At 32.6% G+C, this 24,515-nt stretch overlaps 1 protein-coding gene across 1 annotated transcript in view; it reads right to left on the bottom strand.

The window, feature by feature from the left end:
- The window catches only part of LOC123655883 (serine/threonine-protein phosphatase 6 regulatory ankyrin repeat subunit B), a 66,762-nt gene extending 44,005 nt beyond the window's left edge, over positions 1-22,757 (bottom strand). The window contains exon 1 of the mRNA XM_045591628.1: positions 22,425-22,757. Within this exon, the coding sequence (XP_045447584.1) occupies positions 22,425-22,757 (333 nt within the window). The remainder of the gene's footprint in view (positions 1-22,424) is intronic.
- Between the last annotated feature and the right edge of the window lie 1,758 nt (positions 22,758-24,515).

Genomic DNA, 24,515 nt, shown 5'->3' with positions numbered 1-24,515 from the left:
ATATATCAACCATATATGATATATCATTTGCCTAACCAAGATATAACCAATATTATCATTTGACCATACTGTTGTGTGGTCAAATATCATAATAGTCCTAGGACACTATTTAGACTTAAAATAAATATTTCTACAGTGATATATCAACTTCACGTAATGATTGTTATATTTTTATTTTGAAGAGAATAATAAACATTTTTTGAAACTGTTTTTGATCTAAGCCTTAAAATGTCTTTATATGCATATGTATATATTATTTAAAAAAATAACCACATACCTAAAACCATTACCATTTTAATCTATGTTTATTTAAAACTGGTAATGAATTAGTGAATGTATAATACCTTGTTTTGATAATATTGTAATGAAACCTTATACATATTTTTTGTTAATGTTGAAAGTAATTTTACTTGTATGAAAGTTTGGACAAATCTTGATCTTGCCATAACCATAAAGCTACAAACGTCATTGATCATTTCAGAATTTTCAAGTCGATGTAAAAAAAGTCTAGAGAATTATTGTTTTTACGTTTATTAGAGAAATTCAAATTATGATTTAATGACTTATTTACGCAATTAGCAGCGTCTTCGGTGCGACAAAGCCAGCACTGCGGTCACCAACCCGCCTGCCCAGCGTGGTGACTATGGGCAAAACACATGGTTTCACGCTTTTTTTGGCGTTAACTTATGGAGGCCTATGTCCAGCAGTGGACTGTGATAGGCTGTAATGATGATGATGATACGCAATTATAATTGCCTTTAATCTCAAAATTACCTTACATCCTTTATATTTGGACGTTGTAATAATAGTTTATTTTAATCCCGCAACAGAGCAATTATTTATATATCGGTAGTTTGAAGGTAATATAGATTCGACTGAGAGAATACTCAACAACAAACTCGACTCAGTCTGTAATATCCCACTGCTGCCTCTATCATAGGCCTCTTTCTCTAAATAGAAAAAGGAGCAGAGCTTAATCCACCTCGTTGCTTCACTGCAGGTTGGTAGATATATTCCCTACTCTTTGTAACGATTGCTATCAAGTGTATTTGCTAACAACCGGGACCGACAGCTTAATATGCTCTTTGAGGCACGATGGGGAGACCCATAAGTACAGATATTCAAACCGGAAAGAAATTTTTGTATAAATACAAATATTCATCCCGAGCGGGAATCAAACCTGTAAGCCGTCAAATGTTTAGGCGCGTACTTGGTGTACGCACCACTACACTAAAACGGTTGTTCTACTATACATTCAACTTTAATAAATTATTATAATTTAAAAAAAAGTCAAAAACATTGTTAATTTATCAGTTTTTAAACACAAATTGTCTAAAATTTTAAAATAATTTTGTTGAAGCCAAGGAAAATTTGACCTTTATAACTTTAAAACGTTATTACCGTACAAGTAGTTCAGCTGCATCGAGCAAAGAAAAGCGGTAGTTAATAATGCTAATAATAGTGGTTTCTTGAATGTAAATAAGCCAATTCTTCATTCTGTGTCGACTTTAAGTGGTTAGTTATTATAAAATAATAATGGAGAATTAACTAACTAAGACGAAATTGCTTGAAACATGCTCAACGTTCTAGAACTTTTTAGGTATTAGAAAAATTGCATAATGTTTTGTAATAATATTCCCCCATATAATTAAATAATTATTTATCGTTGTGTCCATTTGTTACAAGTATTCTTTGACGGTTAGCAGGATGTCCTTATGTCCACTTTCCTGCTAACCGTCAAAGAATAATTAAATAATTCTTACGAATATTATATAATATTAATAAACAGTGAACCATATTTATTTAAAATTCAGAGGTCTCTTGCGGCTTCACTCCCTACTACTTTAATATCTGTTGTTTCACTATTATTAGTCATATAAAAATGTAAGTATTTATATTATTAATTTCAGCTACATATGTATTATAATAATATAATAATCTAGAAGGCAGTGTTACTTGAGGTGGCCTACATTGTGAGGAGGCTCCTCAGCGTGAACTCCTAAAACATTAACTACCGACAGCCTAGGCCTCAAGCTGCCACCAGAGGCGGATTTTTTTTATATTATAATTTATTTGCCTTTTTTTATTTGATATGTAATTAAGTATGTGCGAAATATATAAATAAAGGTAATATATATGCATACATTACACGTCATCTTTTAACTTATATAATACTTAAACATTTGACTAAGAAATTTCATACCTCAATAGTACAGACCTAACCGTTATGATACCATAGTCGGTTCGTTTATAATTACAATTTTTTTCAAGTTAAAATACAAGTATGTAACACCATTTACTCAAGTAAAAAAATAATAATTGAGAAGATTGTTTGGCTTAAATATATGTATGTATATGTAGAAAGACTTGTTGTATTAGGATTGAGTTGATAGAGATTGAGCCGACCGGTGGCGGGATAACCATCCAAATGCTGGCTTTGAAATAGACAGGCCGAAGACGGGCAGCAGCGTCTTCGGTGCGACAAAGCCAACCCTGCGGTCACCAACCCACTGCCCAGCGTGGTGACCATAGGCAAAACATATGAGTTCACGTTATTTTTGGCGTAAACTTGTGGAGGCCTATGTCCAGCAGTGGACTGTATAGGCTGTAATGATGATGATGATGATTAGGATTGAGTGGCCATGGAATGGATGGAGGATGAGCTTAGCCAAATGCTAGATTAATAAAACATAAACGAGTCTCGTCCCGTCGAGTTGGTCTCGTTATTAACTTACCAAAACGAAAGCTATGTTTAACAACCAAGTCATACAGAGACCGGTATCGGTCGACGATACCCTTTTCGAAGTTGTTCAGGATTATGTTTATCTAGGCTATACCATCCAACTAGGCCACAATAACTTCGAGGAGGAGATAGGAGAATTCAGGCTTCGTCGAGTCTTTACTTCGAAGATTCTACAATGATTGAAGACAAAAGTTTTCGAGCAATGCATTCTGCCTGTGTTAACATACGGAGTCGAGACGTAGACACTGACGAAAAGACTGGTTAACAAGCTTAAAGTCGCTCAACGTGCAATGGTACAGGCTATGCTTGGGGGTTTTCTCTCAAAGGTAGAATTAGAAATGAGACATAGCCCACAGAATTATCAAGTTGAGGTAGTAGTGGGCTGGTCACTTGGACGTGGACCGACGATCTACCTAAGATTGCTGGTGTAGGCTGGCTGAGGATTGCGGAAAACGAGAATGTCTGGTGAGAACTTGGAGAGGCCTATGTCCAGCAGTGGACTGTAATAGGCTAAACTAACTAACTATATAAAAGTATAGAAAGATAAATATTTATTTAAATACTCTTTCGGCAAAACTATCTATTTAATTTTTAATAACTATATCTTATTCACATTATACCTTCTATTATTGTGTTTGCAGGCAAACGAAGAAAAACCGACTTCAATTATATCGACAAGTGATACAACGTAGGTAGACGAAAAAACAGTCAAGCAAATAAAGTTGTAATCAGATCTCGATAAAATTTAAATGTGACCACAATGATAAACATCGGCTTTCGATTAAATTAAAAATCATCAAAATCGGTACACCCAGTAAAAAGTTATGCGGATTTTCGAGAGTGTCCCTCGATTTCTCTGGGATCCCATCATCAGATCTTGGTTTCCTTACCATGGTACCAAACTAGAGATACCTTCTTTACAGCAAAAAAAGAATTATCAAAATCGGTCCATAAACGACGGAGTTATCTCCGAACATACATTAAAAATATATATACGGTCGAATTAAGTAACCTCCTCCTTTTTCTGAAGTCGGTTGAAAAGTGAAATAATAAACATGATAAATAATGGTAAAAAAAAAAAAAAATTGGGAAATGTAAAAACATTAAAAAAATAGTAGTTGCTAGCGATAACCTTGAAATATTCGACATTTTCTTTTGTCACACGTGTACGAATCAAACTCCGCAATTGTAGTGATGTAGGTATATTTAACAATATTTATATCGATATATTTTTGTTTCGGATTGTTACATTTATAATACGTATTTAATTTCGCTTTCAAATTATAACAAAAGTTCACAACAAAGGAACACCAAACGCGTGACCAAGTTGTAATAATGGAAAATCATTATTATTTCTTTTTTCTTCGATTTACATATCAAATCAGATAAAATCAAAAAAAAAAAGAAAAAGAAAAAAAGCGTCTCCAATTACATCGTTACAACGTAAGTAGCCGAAAAATAGTCAAGTAAACACGCGTTATCAAAGATTACTCAAAAGGTGGTGATCAGATCTCAATAAAATTTAACCTGCAATACAAGAAAAGTATCAGATTTCGAATAAAATAAGAATCATTAAAATTGGTATACTCAGGGAAGAGTTATGCGCTTTAATAAAACGCAGGTTGACGAAAAATTAGTCAAGTAAATAAGAGTACGTATTGTTAGATATAATTAAAAAAGTAGTTGTTAGATCGTAATTAAATTTAAACGAGAAAACATGACATGCACCATCTTTCGATTAAAAAAAATCATCGAAATCGGTCCCCAGTGAAATCGGTTCCAGTGAAAAGTTCTAAGGTAACATAAAAAATACAATCGAATTGAGAACCTCCTCTTTTTTGGAAGTCGTTTAAAAATAGTATTATATTTTAAATAAATCATCATCATCAAACACTTATTACAATTATTATCTGTTGCTTAGGAAAATGTTATAGTTGAAAACATTCATTTATTTATTTTTTAAAGTATTTTGACTATCGATAATTAATCGAGTCTAATGAATATCGAAATGAAAATATTTGACAATGTGTAAAATATTGATAACTGAAACTACGTTATTTCGAAAAATTAAAAAAAAAACTGTTTGACGATAAAAAATTAATGCCATGGAGTGGATCTGTAAATTAATTTCATTGGGAAAAAAATTAAAAATTTTATCATAAGAATGAGACGATATCCGGGTTAAGGTAGGCGTTACTCGTTGAATTAACTCTACGTATATATATGCGTATATATCACTCCACTTCTTGCGACAACGTCCTAAACCGGGATCCAATCTCATTAGAAGACACCCTTGAGACGAACTTCCTGGGCGTTTTAGGAGGACGTTCCTAATTTCCCAATAGGCCAGCAGTGAGCTCGGGGACATTTGAAAATAGAAGTTAATGTTATAGTAGAAAATTTTCTACGATTGCCGATAAACCAGCATCATGATACCCACTTAAACATTGTATTTAACTTTAAATTTAATATACGTTTAATGTATGAAACCTTTTGTATGCGAGTTCGACTCGCACTTGACCATTTCTACTGTAAAAAAAAAATCTTTCAGTTAATATCTAATTTCCGATTGTCCTGATATTTCGGGGTTGCCGCACTTCCTTACAAAAGCCTTCCTATAAATGCAATATCCGCTATGGAAGGCTTTTAGCAAAATTAATACGTCACTAGCCAACGAAACGCTTATTCATTATTTCATTCATTTAGTTACTATGAATTCTGGAAAACTTACACTTTAGAATTAAATGTATACAAAAGAAATGCTATTAAATAAATGAAATAACTACCGTTGTCACTAAGCAAAATGAATTAATTTCCACATTTAATGAATGTTATTCATATTCATTCTTAGCTTGTCAACCTAGCTTGATGGCACGACTGCAATTAATTAATAAGTAAACGAAAATTTTTGCTGAAAAAAAAAATTGAAAAAAAGACAAAAGTTTTATTGTTGTTTTCAAGATAGAATTATCAAATTTAAATCATTTAAAGTTAATCAATAGATTCTCATGTAATGATTTGTCTCAGATGCAAGAAGTTATTTTTTATTCATTCATTTGTATTTTGGTTGTTAACCGAAGTCACTCTGTCTTTAAATTATAGTAATATAATATAACCAAAGAGTTTAATTTAATACTTAAGGTAAATAAATAAACTATACGACCACAAGGATTAAATCTTGTGTCGACAGTCGGGAGACACACTAAAACTAAATACGAGATTGTTGTAAACGTTAGTGATACCTATACGGGCACTCGCACAGGTGCAATGGACACTAGCTGTAACCCATTACTCTTAACTGGAGATAATATACATTTTTTTAAACGAGAGCTTTTAATGTTAAAGCACTATCAATTATAAAATTTTAAATATTAAAATCTACGAATAATTTAAATTGGATAAGTAAAATAACTTTTTTGGAAATTTTTAGATTTAATTTTTTTTTTTAACTTTTTTTATGTTATAGTTTTTTTGTAGTCTATATTACTGGTCTTGTAATTTTTTTTCTATATGTACTTATTTATTAATTATTATTATTTCTATTTAACTATGATTTTTTGTGTAAAAACTGTCTGCGATTTGTGTGATGCTCCGAATAAACGTGTTTCTTTCTTTCTAAAAATAATAAGAGGTACCCTCAACGAAAACAATAAATTAATACATACGTTCAGTCAATGTTGGGGCGTTGTTATGTATTTTTTAACCAACTCCAAAAAGGAGGAGGTTCTCAATTCGACTGTATTTTTTATGTATGTTACTTCAGAACTTTAGACTGGGTGGACCGATTTCGACAATTTTTTTTTTTTAAATCGAAAGGTGGTGTGTGTCATTTGGTCCTATTCAAATTTATTTGAGATCTAACAACTACTTTTCAATTTATATCTAATAATACGTTTTTACTTGACTATCTGGTCTGAATGCGTTTTTACTTGACTATCTGACTATCTTGACTATCTGGCTGGTCCCATTTAAATTTGTTTGAGATTTAACAACTACTTTTCGAGTTATATCTAATAATGCGTTTTTACTTGACTATTTTTTCGTCGACCTACGCTGTATTATAACCACATAACTTTTTACTGGATGTACCGATTTTGATGATTTTTAATTTAATCGCAAGCTGATAATTATTTATCATGTGGTCACATTTAAATTTCATTGGGATCTGATTACAACTTTTTGAGTAATCTTTGATAACCCGTATTTACTTGACTGTTTTTTCGTCTACCTACGTTGTATTACTTGTCGATGTAATTGAAGTCGGTTTTTTTCGTTTGCGAGCAAATACAATATTATGTTTATTTTAGCTGTCTGAAAAACCGTGTGTAGATTGTTTGACTTTTATATGGTTTGAATAATTTTGGATCTTATGTTTGTTGTTGAACCGTCTATCACTTAACATGACCGAGGGTAAAGACGGTAAACAAAAAACGTAAACTTAAAATAAAGTAGATACCAAGTAGACCAATACTAGAAACCAATTAAATATAAAGTTGAACGCAACATGGTCTAAGATCTGAACCTAAATCGATCTTCACCGGCCTGATAATAGAATGAAACATACTTTATCATAAATTTAGCATTATAGATAAAATATTGAAAATGGGTTGCCTAATATTTGGCCTATTTTTAATTATTTTTTAATAAATTATTATTGTTTTTTTAATTTAAAATTGGAACATCAAGATAATAAGAAAATTTTAATCTGACTTGCTGGTATGAAACGTATAAAATGTAGAAGATAACTAACTGGCATTGAGATACCTGTTTATACCTGATAACTCAGTAGTTCGTTCGTCTAGGTAAATAATAGGCAACTCAACGACTGCACATTCTATAATTTTCATACTATCAAGTCGGATTACACTTTCTGAGTATCTTGATGTTGCAAGTTTTAATTAAATATATATTTATTGTTTTTTAAGAAATATTTAAAAATAGTCAGTCCAGGATTATTTCAGGCAATCCATTTTTAATACATTACGTAATATATAAAAGTTATCATAAAGTACGTTTACAAAATTTGTTATAAGATATTTATTTATTTATTTATTTATTTATTATTATTATTATTCTATTTTATCAGATCGGTGAAGATGGACTTAGGTTCCGATCTTCTATTATTAGTATTCCTTTTTACGGAGGCCTAGCATATTGAAATCTGCATTTACTACAGTCGATCATAGTTATTTTACATTCATTCAGTATTATGTCAAGTTAAACGTTTATTTTTAGATAGTTTTTTTTCAGACAACGTAATATGTATAAAATTATTTATTATAGGTAAATTTTATCATCGATCATCTTAATTAAAAACGCCGATGAAAGATTACTATATATTAGTTGAAAATAATGAATTTATAAAGATTTTTGATTTCTGTAGGGTCTGCTTTTGAGAATCTGCCCAGAAACTTCAGAACTTCAGAACGTTTCAAACCTGTGATTATAGTTCGGTCTGTAAAGAAAATTGTAGTGAATAGTAAGGCTATCATATTGTTATTTGAACACATAAACTTTTCATGTAGGATTTAATAAAAACGTATGTAAATTACGAAAGTAATTACCTAAATGTAATACATAACCTCATTTTGCTGTGTCATACAGACGTATGAATTATTCATATATTTTTTTATTAGCGCAAAGTAATAAACTAGATTTAATTGTGGCTTCGCCTTACTAATTTTTGATATACTAAACATAAAATTTTAATAATCATTATTCTAATCTTTAATGTTACTGTGTAAAGAAAAATAGTGGTCGCCCAGTAATCGAAATTCGACCATGATTAATTTAAATTATAAGTTTGAATATTATTACCTAAAGTTCTGTTGTCAAAGACTTCTTTAATAATAAACAAAAGAGTTTATATATGTGTGTGTGTGTGTGTATGTGTCAAATACATGGTAGTGTGTGATTTTTTTCATCGATTTAATGTATTTTTTACGCATAATTTTAAAAAATATTAACATTCTCATTCAACTAACCTTCATTATATAAATGATAAGTGTGGGAAATTTCATACTTCTCCGTCTGCGCAATTTTCGTAAAAAAGGGTACAAAGTTTTTGTTTCACTTATAATAATATATGTACAGATAATTCTTGGTCTTGGTCTTGGTTGTAAGATTTCTGTTTATTTAATTTAAAGATTATAATTAAAATACATAACTTTATTATCAGGTTGTAATTGTTTATTGACCTTCCTTTTAAATTTTACTAATAAATAATTTAACGTAATAGTTAAAGAAATTTCTAATTGGTTTTAAAAAAGGAAAACAAATGATTTTTATTAGGTCCAAATAAAATTATACCCATCCAAGTGCAAGTAAAAGCCAGCGGTTTTATATAGTTCAATTCAATTATGACATGGTAGCTTCAGATAACACAACGCATTCGCTTATCAGTCAAGAAACAAGAACAAATGTAGTCATTTCAACTACAAAAAAAAAAAAAACAAACTGCAATTTAGATACTCGTGATTCTGTAAGTGTAATGTTAGAACCTTAATTTTTAATTAATATGACTTATTCAAAATACTTTTTTCCCTATTTAAAAAAAATAGTTTGTCCTCCACACTTCATTATCCTATTTGTATTGTTTTAGAGTGACTTCTAAATACTGCCATTTTCTTTATATTTTTATTTATTTATTTATTTATTATAATGCCCCAACATGGTAGACACTAATAAATTCACTATAATCATCAGCACAGGGTACAAACAATTGAGTGATACCTCAATTATAGGCACATACAGCTTACATGAAAGTTTTTCATTACAAAAACATATCGAATTAAATCAATGAAAATTAAATTATTAAAATAAATTTAAGAATAAAATAATCCAATTTAAATTAATTAACAAAATTAATAATCATACGCTAGAATTTAAATTAATACTACAAAATTATAATTAATACTAAAGATTAATAATAAAACAATCAATTATAAAATTATGAATAAATTCAACATTAAAATCAATGTCATAAAAAAATTAGGATTTAAATTAATACAATATAATTTGATTTGATACAATGAAAACAAAGAAATTGATATTACAATAAAAATTATGAATAAAATAGAACCAAATTTAATTAATCAATTCATCAATACAAAATTAATACAATAAGAGCCAAAACTGATACAATACAATACTTGATAAGTTAACGTTATGAAAATAAAATTTAAAATTTAATTTAATTTTATAATGAGAATCACAATAAAAATAATAATATGATATAATATTAGGAATAATACAAAAAAAGAGAAAAAGTTTTAATTTCTTATACCTTAGACACCAGTAAGCTCAGTCACTAACTTATTAAACAGTTTAGGGTAGTTCGAGAAAATGTCTATAACATTACTATCAGAGACTTTTAAATTGTGGATCTTGTTATAACTATTTTTTGAAATTTTGATTAGATATCTCCTTATCTCTTGAGTCTAAGACACACTTTGTTGCGTTATTTTAGAATAATAAAAATTCTCTGCATATCGAAATATTTAGATGCCTATAGAATAATTGTGCTGTGTGGCTACGGCACTAAAGAATTTAGCCACCCCCTCTCTTCCCGTGGGTGTCGTAAGAGGCGACTAAGGGATAACAAAGTTCCACAACCACCTTGGGACTTAAGAAGCCGACCGATGGTGGGATAACCATCCAACTGCTGGCTTTGAAATACACAGGCCGAAGACGGGCAGCAGCGTTTTCGGTGCGACAAAGCCAGTACTGCGGTCACCAACCCGCCTGCCCAGCGTGGTGACTATGGGCAAAACACATAAGTTCACGTTATTTTTGGCGTAAACTTGTGGAGGCCTATGTCCAGCAGTGGACTGTATAGGCTGTAATGAATGAATGAAATAGAATAATTGACAAAATATAAACAAAAATGTTGAACGGCGACCTCAGAATTAAGATTATATCGAAATTTTTGAACAGAAGAAGGAATGACAGCGTGGCTATCCTTTACCAACTTTGTACCAACTACCAAGTTTGTCCAAAGAAAATACATTTGTTAATCGACAAAAAAAAGCCGAATTTTTAAAATTTACCCAGACAGCTTTGTATGTGCAAAACAGTTGCAATTGAATGGTTTAAAACAATCATTGTCTAAGATGAAGTAGAAAATATGGTAATTAGAATAACGAAACTGTATGTGGACGCCGCGTTGGCGCAACGGTCGCAGCCATGGATTGTAGCTGTTGCGCTGGCGGTTGTGGGTTCGATCCCCGCACATGACAAACATTTGTATTGGCCATACAGGTGTTTGCCGTGGTTTGGGTGATTGTGCAGTCCTTGTGGGTCTCCCCACCGTGCCTTGGAGAGCGCGTTAAGCCGTCGGTCCCGGTTGTTATCATGTACACCTGATAGCGATCGTTACTCATAGAAGGGAATATATCCGCCGACCCCAATTGCAGCAGCGTGGTGGATTAAGCTCTGATCCTTCTCCTACATGGGTAAAGAGGCCTATGCCCAGTAGTGGGACATTACAGGCTGAAGCGTATGTGGACAGAAATCTTTGGTCTGAACCCAAGAAGTACTTTATTTCTTAAGGCATGTACAGTTATTCGCAGCGACCATAACACACAAAACAAAATCGGGTTACGTAATATCAGTTACAGACGACTGGTTAAAGTATTTTGGTCTGTCTTTTACTGCTCAATTCCACTGTATTTTTTTTGTGTGTTGTTAACTCAAAACTTTTGGCTGGGTGGACCAATTACGATATTTCTGTTTAATCGCAAAATAATGCGTGTGTGGTCTCATTTAAATTTAATTGAGATCTGCTAATTACTTTTTGAGTTACATCGTATATCGTATTTACTAATTTTTTCGTTTACCTGTTTTGTTTTACTTGTCGATGTAATTGAACTCGGTTTTTTCTCTATTCTACTATATTCTACTATATTTATGAGATATTTCTATTGGGAATATGAATGTAAGAGTTGTAGTTAATTAAGGAGGAATAGATACTAATGGTCTATTCTATCTCCTGCTTTGAAAGTCTATTCGTAACTTTTTGTAGAATCATATTAATTTACAAACGGTGAAACCAGCCCTGAGGGTCAAATATACGAGAGTAGGTATAAGATGAAAAGTATATTCAGTCGGTCCTCGAATAAACTAGTCTAGCCTAAATAGGGTATATGTTAAACTATATCTACAAAGAAAGATGTTAATTAAATAGCACAAATTATATTTATATGATACAAGTAGCATTTTATTATGTGTAAGGTCTTTTTAACATCTAATTTAAGGCAACTATTTATCTGAACAAAATTATAATTTTTTAAAAAGTTACCATTTTTTACCGTTTTTAAAATTAACGATCAAGTTAGGTAAATGTTCATTTTAGCAAACGTAGCCAGTTTTTTTTGTTTATTAAGGAATGCTTTGTACAAGGAGAATTATCAATAAATAATTCTTTTAATTTCCGTGAATCGTAAAACCACTTCAAAAAAAAAAAAACAGCCTTGTAAATATTAGACAGGTCAGCGATTTCCAAGGATTGGTTGGAGCCAAGGTCGGAAATCTCTCATCGATTACCCAGAGCTGGCACGCAAATCTAGCCTCTTAACCTTGACACACTAACGGACCTTAAAGTGGACCATTAACAGCCGAAAATTATGTAGGCCAGGCAAAAATAATGTTCCTCAGGCGGAAGGTGCGTAACATTTTTCTCACGGACATTGCTCTTAGAGACCTTGAGGGACGAAGCAAAGGTTGGCAATGGTAATCTTTAGATTAAATTTATGTGATTAAAAATATGCGTTAACAGTAAACAACTATTTATCCATGCAGAAAAACGAAAAGAAATTATAAGTGTCGTTTCAAATGCCCGTCTGGGTATAATTTTAAAAATAAAATATAATATATCCTAACAGATTAAATAAATAAAATTACTAATTATTATATTTTTAAGCGACTTCAAAAAATGAGATGGTTCTCAATTCGAGTGTATTTTTTTTATATGGCAGACGAAAAAAACTGACTCCAATTACATCGACAAATACAACGTAAGTAGACGAAAAATTAGTCACGTCAATACGCATTTTTTGAAACTAGCAGTTGCTCGCGGCTTCATTGGCGCAGATATTGATAATATTTACATAGCTCCTCTATGTTGTATCCCTGTACGCTGCTTGCCAAATTACATCTTTATGCGTAAAATGGTTTGAGATTCCGTGATGTCAATGACCTAACGATTTTATGACAAAAAATAAAAAATGTCGATTGAATTGAAGTAGAACAACCAAATGATAAGCACTAGCTTTTGATAAAATAAAAATCAATAAAATCGGTACATCCAGTAAAAAGTTATGAGGTAACACGTAAGAAATTCTGTCAAATTGGAAACCTCTTCCTGTTTTTAGTTAAAAAGCTTTTCGATTTTTGTTTGTTATTTACAAAATAAAAAATTGAAAGCCATTTACCAGTAGATTCATTTCAATTTGTTACAGGAAAGAGCGACCTTTAGACTGGGAGACAAATGGGTCAAAATTGATAACGCCTGATACTCACAAATGAATTATATATTAATATTTTTTTTAATGCAACTACTTTTAATACAATTTTTAAAATTGTAATTTTTTTTAATGTATATTTTAAAGATTCTGATTATTTGTGATAGTTAAATCTACCGTATAAACTTCTCTGTTAAGTGTATTATTAATAATTTTTTGGTCCAATTAAAATTTGAGAGAAATCTAACGAGACGTTTTTATCACGCTTCAGCCTGTAATATTCCACTGTTGGGCCGGCTTCTTTCCCCATGAAGGAGAAGAACCAGAGCTTATGCCATGCTGCCCCAATGTGGGTTGGCGGATATATTCTCTACTATGAGTAACGACCGCTATCAGATGTACATAATAACACATGAAACTCTCAGGCACAGTGAGGAGACCCACAAGGACTGCACAAACACCTAGACCACGTCAAACATCTGTATGGCCAATACAAATGTTTGTCATGTGCGTCATCGAAACTACAACGGCCAGCGCAACAACCATAACCCAGTGCTATAGCCGTTGCGCTAGCGCGTCTTCTTATTCCCCATTAAGATATATTGTAATATATTTGTCGAGGTAAATTGACCTTTTTTTTTGTTTGAGAACACACAAATTTTCTTTGTTGTTAATGTTATGTAGCACTGCCAAAAATAATTTACGTTAAAAGGTTTTTCCATCTCAGAGAACACTTTAAAGTTATAAGGATTTTTTTTTCGGTTTGCTGCAAACAAGGACTGTCAACTTTCGACTAAACGTAGAAAGTGTCACCAAGTGCGTTATTTTTCATTTAACGGTACTCTGAAGAAAACGTTAGCGAAATTGTTTATCGGCATATCGGTATATTTTAGCTTGTGCCAATCTATTGTGCTACTCATATATCGATAACATACTATTGTGTCCGATCACCGATTTTAAAAAGAAACTTGTACGTACTTTAGTGTACGTATAGAATCTAAAAGAATAATGTATATAATATTATTGAAACGTATCTGTAGTACATATTTCATTATTGACTTTCGTATTGTCTTATTTTATATATGGATGCCGCGAATCTAACTGCAGGGCGTTGAATAGTAGTATTAAAACTGGTATTCTTTTAGAAAAAAGCGTAATTTTCACTTCGTAATTTAACAGCAATATACTGCAGCGTTATCTGTTTAAACAACCTTCACGTGTGATGGAGCGACGCAAATTCAACAACGGAAGACAAGCGAAAAGCGGAAATACATGTGTGTCACACGCATTTCCTTGCGAGCGAATATATTGTGATAACGCCAGTGATATTCTCATTACAATATTCCGTGCCTTATTGTGTACGCAAGTTCTTGTTTTTATTATGCACTAACGTAAGTCAGTTATACTTATTGGTGTTCCAATGATAGGTTATTGAAGTAAGAAGTAGAATTAATGGCTTTCACTAAATAAACATTATAAACGCTTAAATATATGAAAAAACGTTTGAATGATTTACTGAGGTAGGACAGAGCAGGTAACCGAGGTAGGGAAGAGCAGGAATCCTGCTCAAAAAAACGGAGCAGCCCGACTCTAGTACCTCGACCTTACAGGAGATCACAGCTAAGTAACACTGTTTTCAAGCAGTGTTGTGTTCCTGTTGGTGAGTAAGGTGACCAGAGCTCCTGAGGGAAATTGGGGATAGTGTCGGCAACGCGCTTGCGATGCGTCTGGTGTTGCAGACGTATATAGACTAGGTACGGTATTTGCTTACCATCAGGTGAGCCGTAAGGTTGTTTGTCGACTTAGTTATATAAAAAAAGTCATGTTTTGGAGGACGAACATTTGGGTAGTGCGTGGACGAGAAGTGACTTCATGCTAATTTTTAAAGCGATTACAGTTAGACACACGAACTTAAGCTCTAGCTAAAAATTGCCTACGCTGAATATTTGATTATAAGTTTTTGTCTAATGGTGTAGATACTCGTATATCACATGAAAAAACTATTTTATTTCGTACTGTCAAGGCATAATCGTCTTGTATAGTTCATTCACCGTTTTTAATGGAATACAGGAGACTTTGGAGACATTAAGATGATCATTTTGATAAATTGAAGATTTCTCAATCTCTAAGTCACAAGGTTTTAGTGATATGTTATTTATTTCTTAAGATAAATATCAATGAGTGGGAGATAGAAAGAAAGATCTGAACATTTTTTAGAACCCAAAAATGTGGTAGATAATTGACTGATTATCATAACAAAAATACACTCCGATGAATATAACTTAACTATACACCTAAATGATGCTTGCATACTTGAATTTCGTTACAGAAACCACAACTGTACACAGTTGTAGTCGACAGTCTGACATACTTTCCTCACGCCATCAATACACGCTGACCGGTAAAGATTTAGATTTTGATTGAGTCCTTATAATAAACGAGTGCCTTATCCAGCACGCGCCGGGTCGTAAATGTTACAACACCCAGAAATAGAACCAACTGCGTTATATTTTTCGTATTTAAATGATGTTGTTATACATAATGTTTAATGAGCCTAGATGGCCTTGTGTATAATTTGGGTGAATCAATATTATATGGTAACTAGCTCAAATCTTATCTAGCACTGTTAAACTTTTAAGTTCAATTTATCATTATATTCATAGTGTTTGGCGGTGATAAAGCATCTTGAAAAAACTTGCATGATTACCACATCATGCGCAGAAATCTTGTTGGGTTAAGACGTCATTTCCAAATAGAGGAGGTTTGGTGTTTAATCCGACTTACTGATCAACTGTGGATTTGTTGGCAACTCCGCAGTGATAAGAGGAGAATTCAATAACTTACTCATAAAAATTTTTAATTAATCTTCATTGATTAACTTAAGATAACTTTAGATTGATATTTTATACATTTAAAACTTCTCAAAAAAGTATTATGTAGATAATATGCTAGACAAATAATTGCCAAATATATAGCATGAACAAAAAGCTATAACAAAATTTAAATAAATTTTATGAACTTTTAAACATATACTTAGTTGGTTGCAGATAAATAATCTTCTACTTTATTTTAGTGTATATCATTTGTAATTTTCACATGATTGTATTCGAGATTGAGGGGCTGCAAAAGTACATAAAATAACAAAACAAATCATACATCGCAATCGTTATGATCGATGTGACTTAGGGAGGCAGCAGTAAAAATTTGAAAAGATGTCTTGCCGAAAGCTTGCACGCGATCCGTTGCCATGATATCGAACATACAGACCCCCACCTTTCTTACTCAGACACCGTTTAGTCGAATTTTTAAACTAGAATTAACAAGCTAACGAATTTATGAATTTCGTTAGTAGCTCATGTTGAGCTTGTCGCATATTTAACATCTATTCAAGCAACAGGAAAAGTGGTGAACTAAAAATTAGGAAATCAAAGAATTTTGTTAACAATATAATTAAATATCTTTTCTTACTTTGATATATAGCTAATCTAGCTTCCATACCAGTAAGTCAATAGCGTAAGCAAAATGTTTATAACATCTGAGAAGTAGGTATATAGTAGGGTAAGGTACATATAGTATATACGAATGTAGTATTTCCACTACTGAGGCTAGACATATCAGTGACATGGAACGTCTCACGTCAAGTTTGTCACAACTGGTCAACCTGCACTATTACACTTAAATATTATATATGTACATGACAATACATAGCGGACATGACCTTTACATACAGACAAGCAGTTACAACATTTTGATTATGTGCTTTAGATTCACCAGTGTACCAAAATTATAAAAGAAACTAAGTAAACGAGTATTTTTCTTTCGCATCTTCTCATTTATTACTAAAGTAAATTACTTTGACCTCGTGATAAGAAATGAACTTATATAATTACGGCGTTGGCCAAGATTGGTCAGAGAAGGTCAGATGGCGATATTGGATAGCGAACAACAATACAACGTGGTAAAAACTTTGAAATAAATATATAAGAATTATTTTGCAGGACAAGCACTGACTAGATGAATGTAAAAATACTGGCGAACGGATATTTGTATAGTAGGTAAGGAGTTTTGCATTTATCAAAAAACTAAACGCCAAATGTTGGATTACAAACTGACGCTGGAAAAATTTCAGTTCCATCCAAAGTTTATCCTTACTTTAAGTAGAGTAAAATTATCAAATCTATCGACATATTCATAGCATTTTTACATCCCTCTGGTAGTATTGCAGGCTTGATTCTCACTCGGGATGGATATTTCTATTTGTACAAATATTTTTTACCGGTCTGGTTGTCTGTTCTTATGTCTGTTTTCTCCCCACCTTGCCTCGGAGAGCACGTTAAGCAGTCGATCCCGGTTGGTATTATAGACACTAATTGATAGCGATCGTTATTCGTAGTATATCTGCCAACCCCAAGTTGTGGTGTAAGGTGGATTAAGCTCTGATCCTTCTCCTACGTAGATAGTGACCTATGCCCAGCATTGGAATGTAGCAGACTGAATGGTGATTTTGAAATGAACACGCATAATCGAAGAGGTCTTAATATTTAGATTTTTTTTTTTTTTTTATGTCACTAGGTCAACAAACAAGCGTACGGCTCACCTGATGGTAAGCGATTACCGTAGCTTATAGCCTGCAACACCAGAAGCGTCGCAAGCGCGTTGCCGACCCAATCCCCAATCCCCCCAGGAGCTCTGGTCACCTTACTCACCAACAGGAACACAATACTGCTTGAAAACAGTATTATTTTGCTGTGATCTTCTGTAAGGTCGAGGTACTACCCCAGTCGGGCTGCTCCATATTTTGAGCAGGAAATTCCTGCTGTGCCCTACCTCAGTTAGATTTTGTTATCTTAGCGTTACTTTATGCACTTCACGTTACTTCCAATATTTGATTGAAATTTGTCACATTTAATAATACTAGTGTCAATAAATGCATTATTTCCCAATGTATTGTTAGAAATTTTATTTGCGCATGCATATTTTACCAAAATAATGTAACTTATATTAAAATTGACTTGGTATGTGTGATTTAAATGAAACAACTTTTTCGGATTTTATCGTGGTTTATTAACTTTTTTGATGCCCGACATTTTGGATACTTTACAGCAACCATGGTCACGGGAGGACCCGACATACATCAATATTTTATTTAGTACTATCTACGCATAATGTGCTAATTGAGTCTTTAATCTGTGATAAATTATGCTTGGTTTTTGATTTAATTATATTAATAATGAGATCCCAAGTAGGTGGTAATAGCCACCCATCTTCTCTATTGAAATTTGGGTGTTTTTTAATTTCAATAGCCTCACGGATCATCCTTGGTTGGAATCGGTATTCTTTTTCACATAGACATTCACACAGCACAATATTAGAGATTCTATCACGTGATAGCATCTATACATACATATATATATATATATATATATATATATATATATATAATTGTATTTGCTCGCAAACAGCATGATAAACACATGATAAACATCAGCATTCGATTAAATTGAATATCATCAAAATCGTTATATCCAGTACAAAGTTATGCGGTATAGTATAACGTAGGTCGAGGAAAAAAATAGAGAAGTAAAAACGCATTATTTGATATAACTCGAAAAGTAGTTGTTAGATCTCAAATAAATTTGAATGGGACCAGTTGACACATACCAACTTTTGATTAAAAAAAATTGTCGAAATCGGTCCATCCAGTCAAAAGTTCTGAAGTAACATACATAAAAAAGATACAGTCGAATTGAGAACCTCTTCCTCTTTTAGAAGTCGGTTAAAACTAGCTGACCTCGCAAACGTTGTTTTGCCGTATATGTTATAAACCCCCCTTCACCCCCCTTGTAACTTAGAGGTATGAAAAATAGATGTTGGCCGATTTTCAGATCTACCCGATATGCACACAAAATTTCATAAAAATCGGTACAGCCGTTTCGGAGGAGTATGTTAACTAACGTTGTGACAAGAGAATTTTATATATAAGATGAATCCTTATTTCCTTTGTCACGCCATCACACGTGAACGGCTGGACCGATTTCACTAATTCTTTTTCTGTTGTGTTTGTTATTGTCAGGAGAAGATTCTTATGAAAGAAAAAAATTAAGGAAATTGCGCAAAAAATTAGAAAATTTAAGAATACTTAACCACCACATAAAAACGCTTTGGACAATATAAACTTTTTTAATGTACCCTTATGACGTTTGACATAGACTGACAGAAGACACTTTTTTTAAATATTTTATTTATAAACTAGCTGTGCCCGCGACTTCGTCCGCGTAGAATTTAACAAAAAAGGTATTGTTATTAAATACAAAATTAAAAATAAAAGTAGCCTAAGTTACTCCTTACTACATCAGATATCTATATATATAGATATCTATACCAGTGAAAGTCCCGTCAAAATCAATTCAGCCGTTTCAGAGATTAGCCGGGACAAGCGACAGACAGACGAACAAACAGACAAAAATTTTAAAAATTTCATTTTGGTATATGTACCCGTAAATCTCTATCTGCATTGAATGCAACACAGTTATACACTTTCTGAACGCACGTACATATAAATATTTGACAACCAATTAACAAATTTTTTGTTTATAAAATGACAAAAAACATCAAAAAAAATTTCAGCAGTTTGTATTGAAAAAATTAAATTGTCACTGATAGTATTTTCCGATACTTATTATTTATGTTTTTCCGTTTAAGCTTTCCCTTAATTTTCACAAATAATTCAAGATCAAAATTAGCCAAATCGGTCCAGCCATTCTCGAGTTTCAGTGAAACAAACGAACAGCAGTTGGTTTTTTTACATATAAATATAGATATATATTAGTATAACTTATTACACGTTACCATATTAAGTAGATAACGCAGTGCAAAAATACGCCTTCCCCCGACTTGTTTTACAAATGTAATTTTGTTATGACTGAAAATTGATTACTACGGTAGTGAAATCTATACTAATATAATAAAGCTGAAGAGTTTCTTTGTTTGTTTGTTTGAACGCGCTAATCTCAGAAAGTACTGGTCCGATTTGAAATTCTTCTTGCGTTATATAGTCCATTTATCGAGGAAGGTTATAGGCTATATATCATCACGGTAAGACCAAAAGGAGCGGAACACCAATGAAGAATGTTTCAAAATCGGGGGTTCTTTTTTTTTGAGAGCTTCAGCTGCGTGCGCTGTGAAAACAGTTACAGTTTCGCAAAAATCATGTATGACAGAATTGATCCTCTTTAAAAGTTCTAAAAAAAGTCCTCGACAGCATATATCTATCTTTAAGGTTGGCTCACTATAACCTTTTTTATGCTAACCAAGTTAATTCTAAAACAATGCAATATTTGCGAAGATGTTTCTATAAACATGATATTAATCCTTATCTAAATAAATAAGTTATTCATCAAAAGTATTTAATTCAAAACAATATAGCTTTTGACATAATTCGATTACAATGAGTATCTCAGGAGATATCGCAATTTTAAACATTGCAGCAAAATACTGATCAAGTTTTGCGCGCATCTCTGTTCCACACGGACGAAGTCGCGCGCAGCAGCTAGTATAATATATAATACTCGAAGGTAACGCAGCTTTCAACTTTGAACGAGTATTTAAAATCAGGTTTGTAGTTCAAGAGACTAAATACTACAAATTAACAACGCAAGCATACTATCTTTTCCTCTTTATAATCCTTCTTAATATTATAAATGCGAGAGTAACTCTGTATGTCTGTCTGTCGCGCTTTCACGCCAAAACTACTGAACTGATTGAAATGAAATTTGGTACACAGTTTAGAGCCTGAGAAAGAACATAGGCTACTTTTTGATACAAAAATAGATATAATGGGTTAAAAGGTGGGGATGAAAAGTTGTATGGAATTATCGTCATTTTTAGAGCTCAAAGATTTAAACTTGTTTTTTAGGCTGTTGATTTGATATAAATAAATATGACATTAAAAGTTTGTAAAAGTTTTACCCTTAAAGGTATAAAATAACAATAGAGAATAGAGGATGAAAGTTCGTATGGAAATATGTAAGGTTTATGTGATTTTTTTTTTTTACAAATTATGTGAATATTTTATAAGTTTGCGACAAGAGACAAAACATTAGATTATTCTATTCTGATGTCCAAGATAAACCACAAGATATATCTAAAAAATGCTGTTCAAAGTCACTATTCTACGCAAACGAAGTCGTGGGCCCAGCTAATATTACTAGATATATATTTAGATCCAGAACAAAAACCGTTATTAAATAAAAAAATAATTGTGTTTGCAGACAAACGAAAAAAAACCGACTTCAATTACATCGACAAGTAATACAACGTAGATCGACGAAAAAATAGTTAAGTAACTACGCGTTATCAAAGATTACTTTAAAAGCAGTTATCAGATCTCGATAAAATTTCAATGTGACTACATGATAAACATCAGCTTTTGATTAAATTAAAAATTATCAAAATCGGTATACCCAGTAAAAAGTTATGCGGATTTTCGAGAGATTCCCTCGATTTCTCTGGCATCCCATCATCAAATCCTAGTTTCCTTATCATGGTATAAAACGAGGGATATCTCCTTTCCAACAAAAAAAGAATTATCAAAATCGGTACATCCAGTAAAAAGTTATGTGGTATAATACAACGTAGGTCGACGAAAAAAGCGTCAAGTAAAAACGCATTATTTGATATAACTCGAAAACTAGTTGTTAGATCTCAAATAAATTTAAATGGGATCAATTGACACACACCACCTTTCGATTAAAAAGAAATTGTCGAAATCGGTCCACCTGGTCAAAAGTTCTGATGTAACATACATAAAAAAAAAACAATACAGTCGAATTGATAACCTCCTCGTTTTTTGGAAGTCGATTAAAAAAACACATGGCAATCGACTAAAAAAGTCAACAAATATTGAAATTGAAAGCTAATGTCGAATTGAGTAAAAAAAAAAGAAAAATACACAATTAAAACAACATTTTAGATTGAATTTTACACTTTTTACTATTACTTTTTTATATTTCTAAAAGTACGTTTAATTTTGACAATAAATAATATTTTATTAAATCTAACCTCATTATAGTATTATTTTGTTACAAGATCACAGGCGAATGTATGTTAAGTATTTAACTGTAACAGTTATACTAAATAATATCAAAATCGAAACGAGAATGCGTGACTGCCTACAAACGTTAATAGATAACGAACAATGGTTTGTTATAATTTTTTCTTACCGGATCAATTATGCCAGCCATAGGAACGGATACGATATCTTCACCACCGGCCGCCACCAACTTTTCCAGAACCTTAAGTGTCTGCTCCACTGCGGGCCATTCCCCCTTTTGTGCCAAAACCAGAATCTTTGCAGCTGCTTCCCGCATATTAACCCCCGCACTTGGAGGCTTGGGCACATCTGTTGGACCATTTCCATCTTTGGTCTCCTTTTTATCCCCATTGTTCGATGAGGTCTCATCTTTCTCCTCTGTTTTTGCAGTGCTTTTATCCTCTTCAGGAACTTTCTTCGGCGGGCCCTTCCCGCCCTTTTTACCGCCCGGGGCTTGAGACATTCTCACATTACCAAATCACAAACACTACACAGGTTCACGAGTGACCATGGTGGCCGGTCTAGCGATGTCGATCGTTGGGCGGGCGGAGCATGACTGCGGCAGTTGCGTAGCCCAGCCGACTTCTTGCATGCTTCGAGTAAATAAAGGCGACGGCAACGCGAGCTGAATTTACAAACAAACTTACCGAAGCGATGTCTTGAAATGTCTCTCGTTGGGGCACATTTTCTATCAAAAAATTTGAAAAAATCTGGAATTTGAATAAACTTTTAATCATCTTTGATAAACTTTAATTTCATCTATTAATTTTATTAAAAATAACGATTTTGTACTAAAAAATCAAAATGTATGCTAATAATCTAAATCTTCAGAAAATATTATTTGGTAGGTAACGAGAGTTTATGGTGTGATAAAAAAAGTAACCAATAATTTAGAACAGAATTTATCGTACAAAATTTGTGCTATATGAACTTTTTAATTTTTCAAATTTAAATTTATAACACATCAGTGTTCATTTTTTATCACACGTGACTACAAAATGGCATTTTTGTCTATTTAATTCACAATACTACTATTATTATTTAATTAACAATATTTTAATTAACAATTTGCTGGGAGCCAAACTTAGAACCAAAATGTATTTTTAAGAAAAGGGGTCAGAATACATCAGCTAGTTCTTTCAGAGGTGGCTAAGGAAATTTGCATGTTTCGTCATAAGCTACCTACGTCGCGTGCTTCATTCGACTTCCGTAGGGTGGCCCGGGTCGGTCGGCCTCGATACTGCGGGATTGCTAAACGCTACAACCTAACTTTAATTTTTGCTGGAAATTAATTTCGGAATGGACGGTACTGTACTGTATGCATGGTAAGTTATTATGCTTTAAATTCAAGCATTTGCGTTATTCAGGTGTTTTTATATATAAAAAAAAATTGAAATGTTGATGAAATATTTTTTTTATAGTTGTGGATCTATAGTAGCTACAGAAGTAGAATAATGATTAAAAACCAGTTGTATAGAAGTATTCATTAAATTATTACTAACTGAAATTGTAGATATTGAGGGGAAAAGAATGATACAAGTCTTAATTAGAGGAATACAGGTCAAAAATATTATTTTGTGAACTTCTGCCTGTGTCTTTATCAATCAATCAAATTGGTTTCCGTATCACGTGAAACTTATAATAGCTGTTATCTTACCTTAAAACCTGATTTAGATTACATCTGGGTACGTATTCTAATCCATACGCTATAGTAATTAGCTCGTAAGGTCCAGTTAAAAGTTTAAAAGTTGTTTTATACTCACAATTTTTAATGATGTCTACTTTTTTTGTTACTATAAACTTAAATACCAAATACATAAAAAATGTCTGTCTATATATTGTTTTATGTTTGTGGCTATGGTTTTTTTCAGGTAGGTCGTACGCCTGTTTGCCATTCAATCGCTTCAGCCAGTAATATCCCACTGCTGGGCATAAGTCTCTTTCCCCATGTAGGAGGATCAGAGCTTAATCGACCACGCTGCGCTAATGTGGGTTATCGGATATATTCCCTACTCTGAGTAACGATCGCTGTCAGGTTTACATAACAACAATCGGGATCGATGAATAAACGTGCTCTCCGAGGCACGGTGGGGAGACCCACAAGGACTAACAACCAGACTGGAAATAAATATTTGTACAAACACAAATATCCACTTCGAGCGGGAATCGTACTCGTGACCGTCAGTGTTTTGGTGACACGGCACACACACCATTACACCAG

This window comes from Melitaea cinxia, chromosome 8 (assembly GCF_905220565.1).
Source record: "Melitaea cinxia chromosome 8, ilMelCinx1.1, whole genome shotgun sequence".
NCBI classification, from domain to species: domain Eukaryota; kingdom Metazoa; phylum Arthropoda; class Insecta; order Lepidoptera; family Nymphalidae; genus Melitaea; species Melitaea cinxia.
The sequence above is the reverse complement of the archived record's forward strand: the minus strand, read 5'-3'. Positions and strand labels throughout refer to the sequence as shown.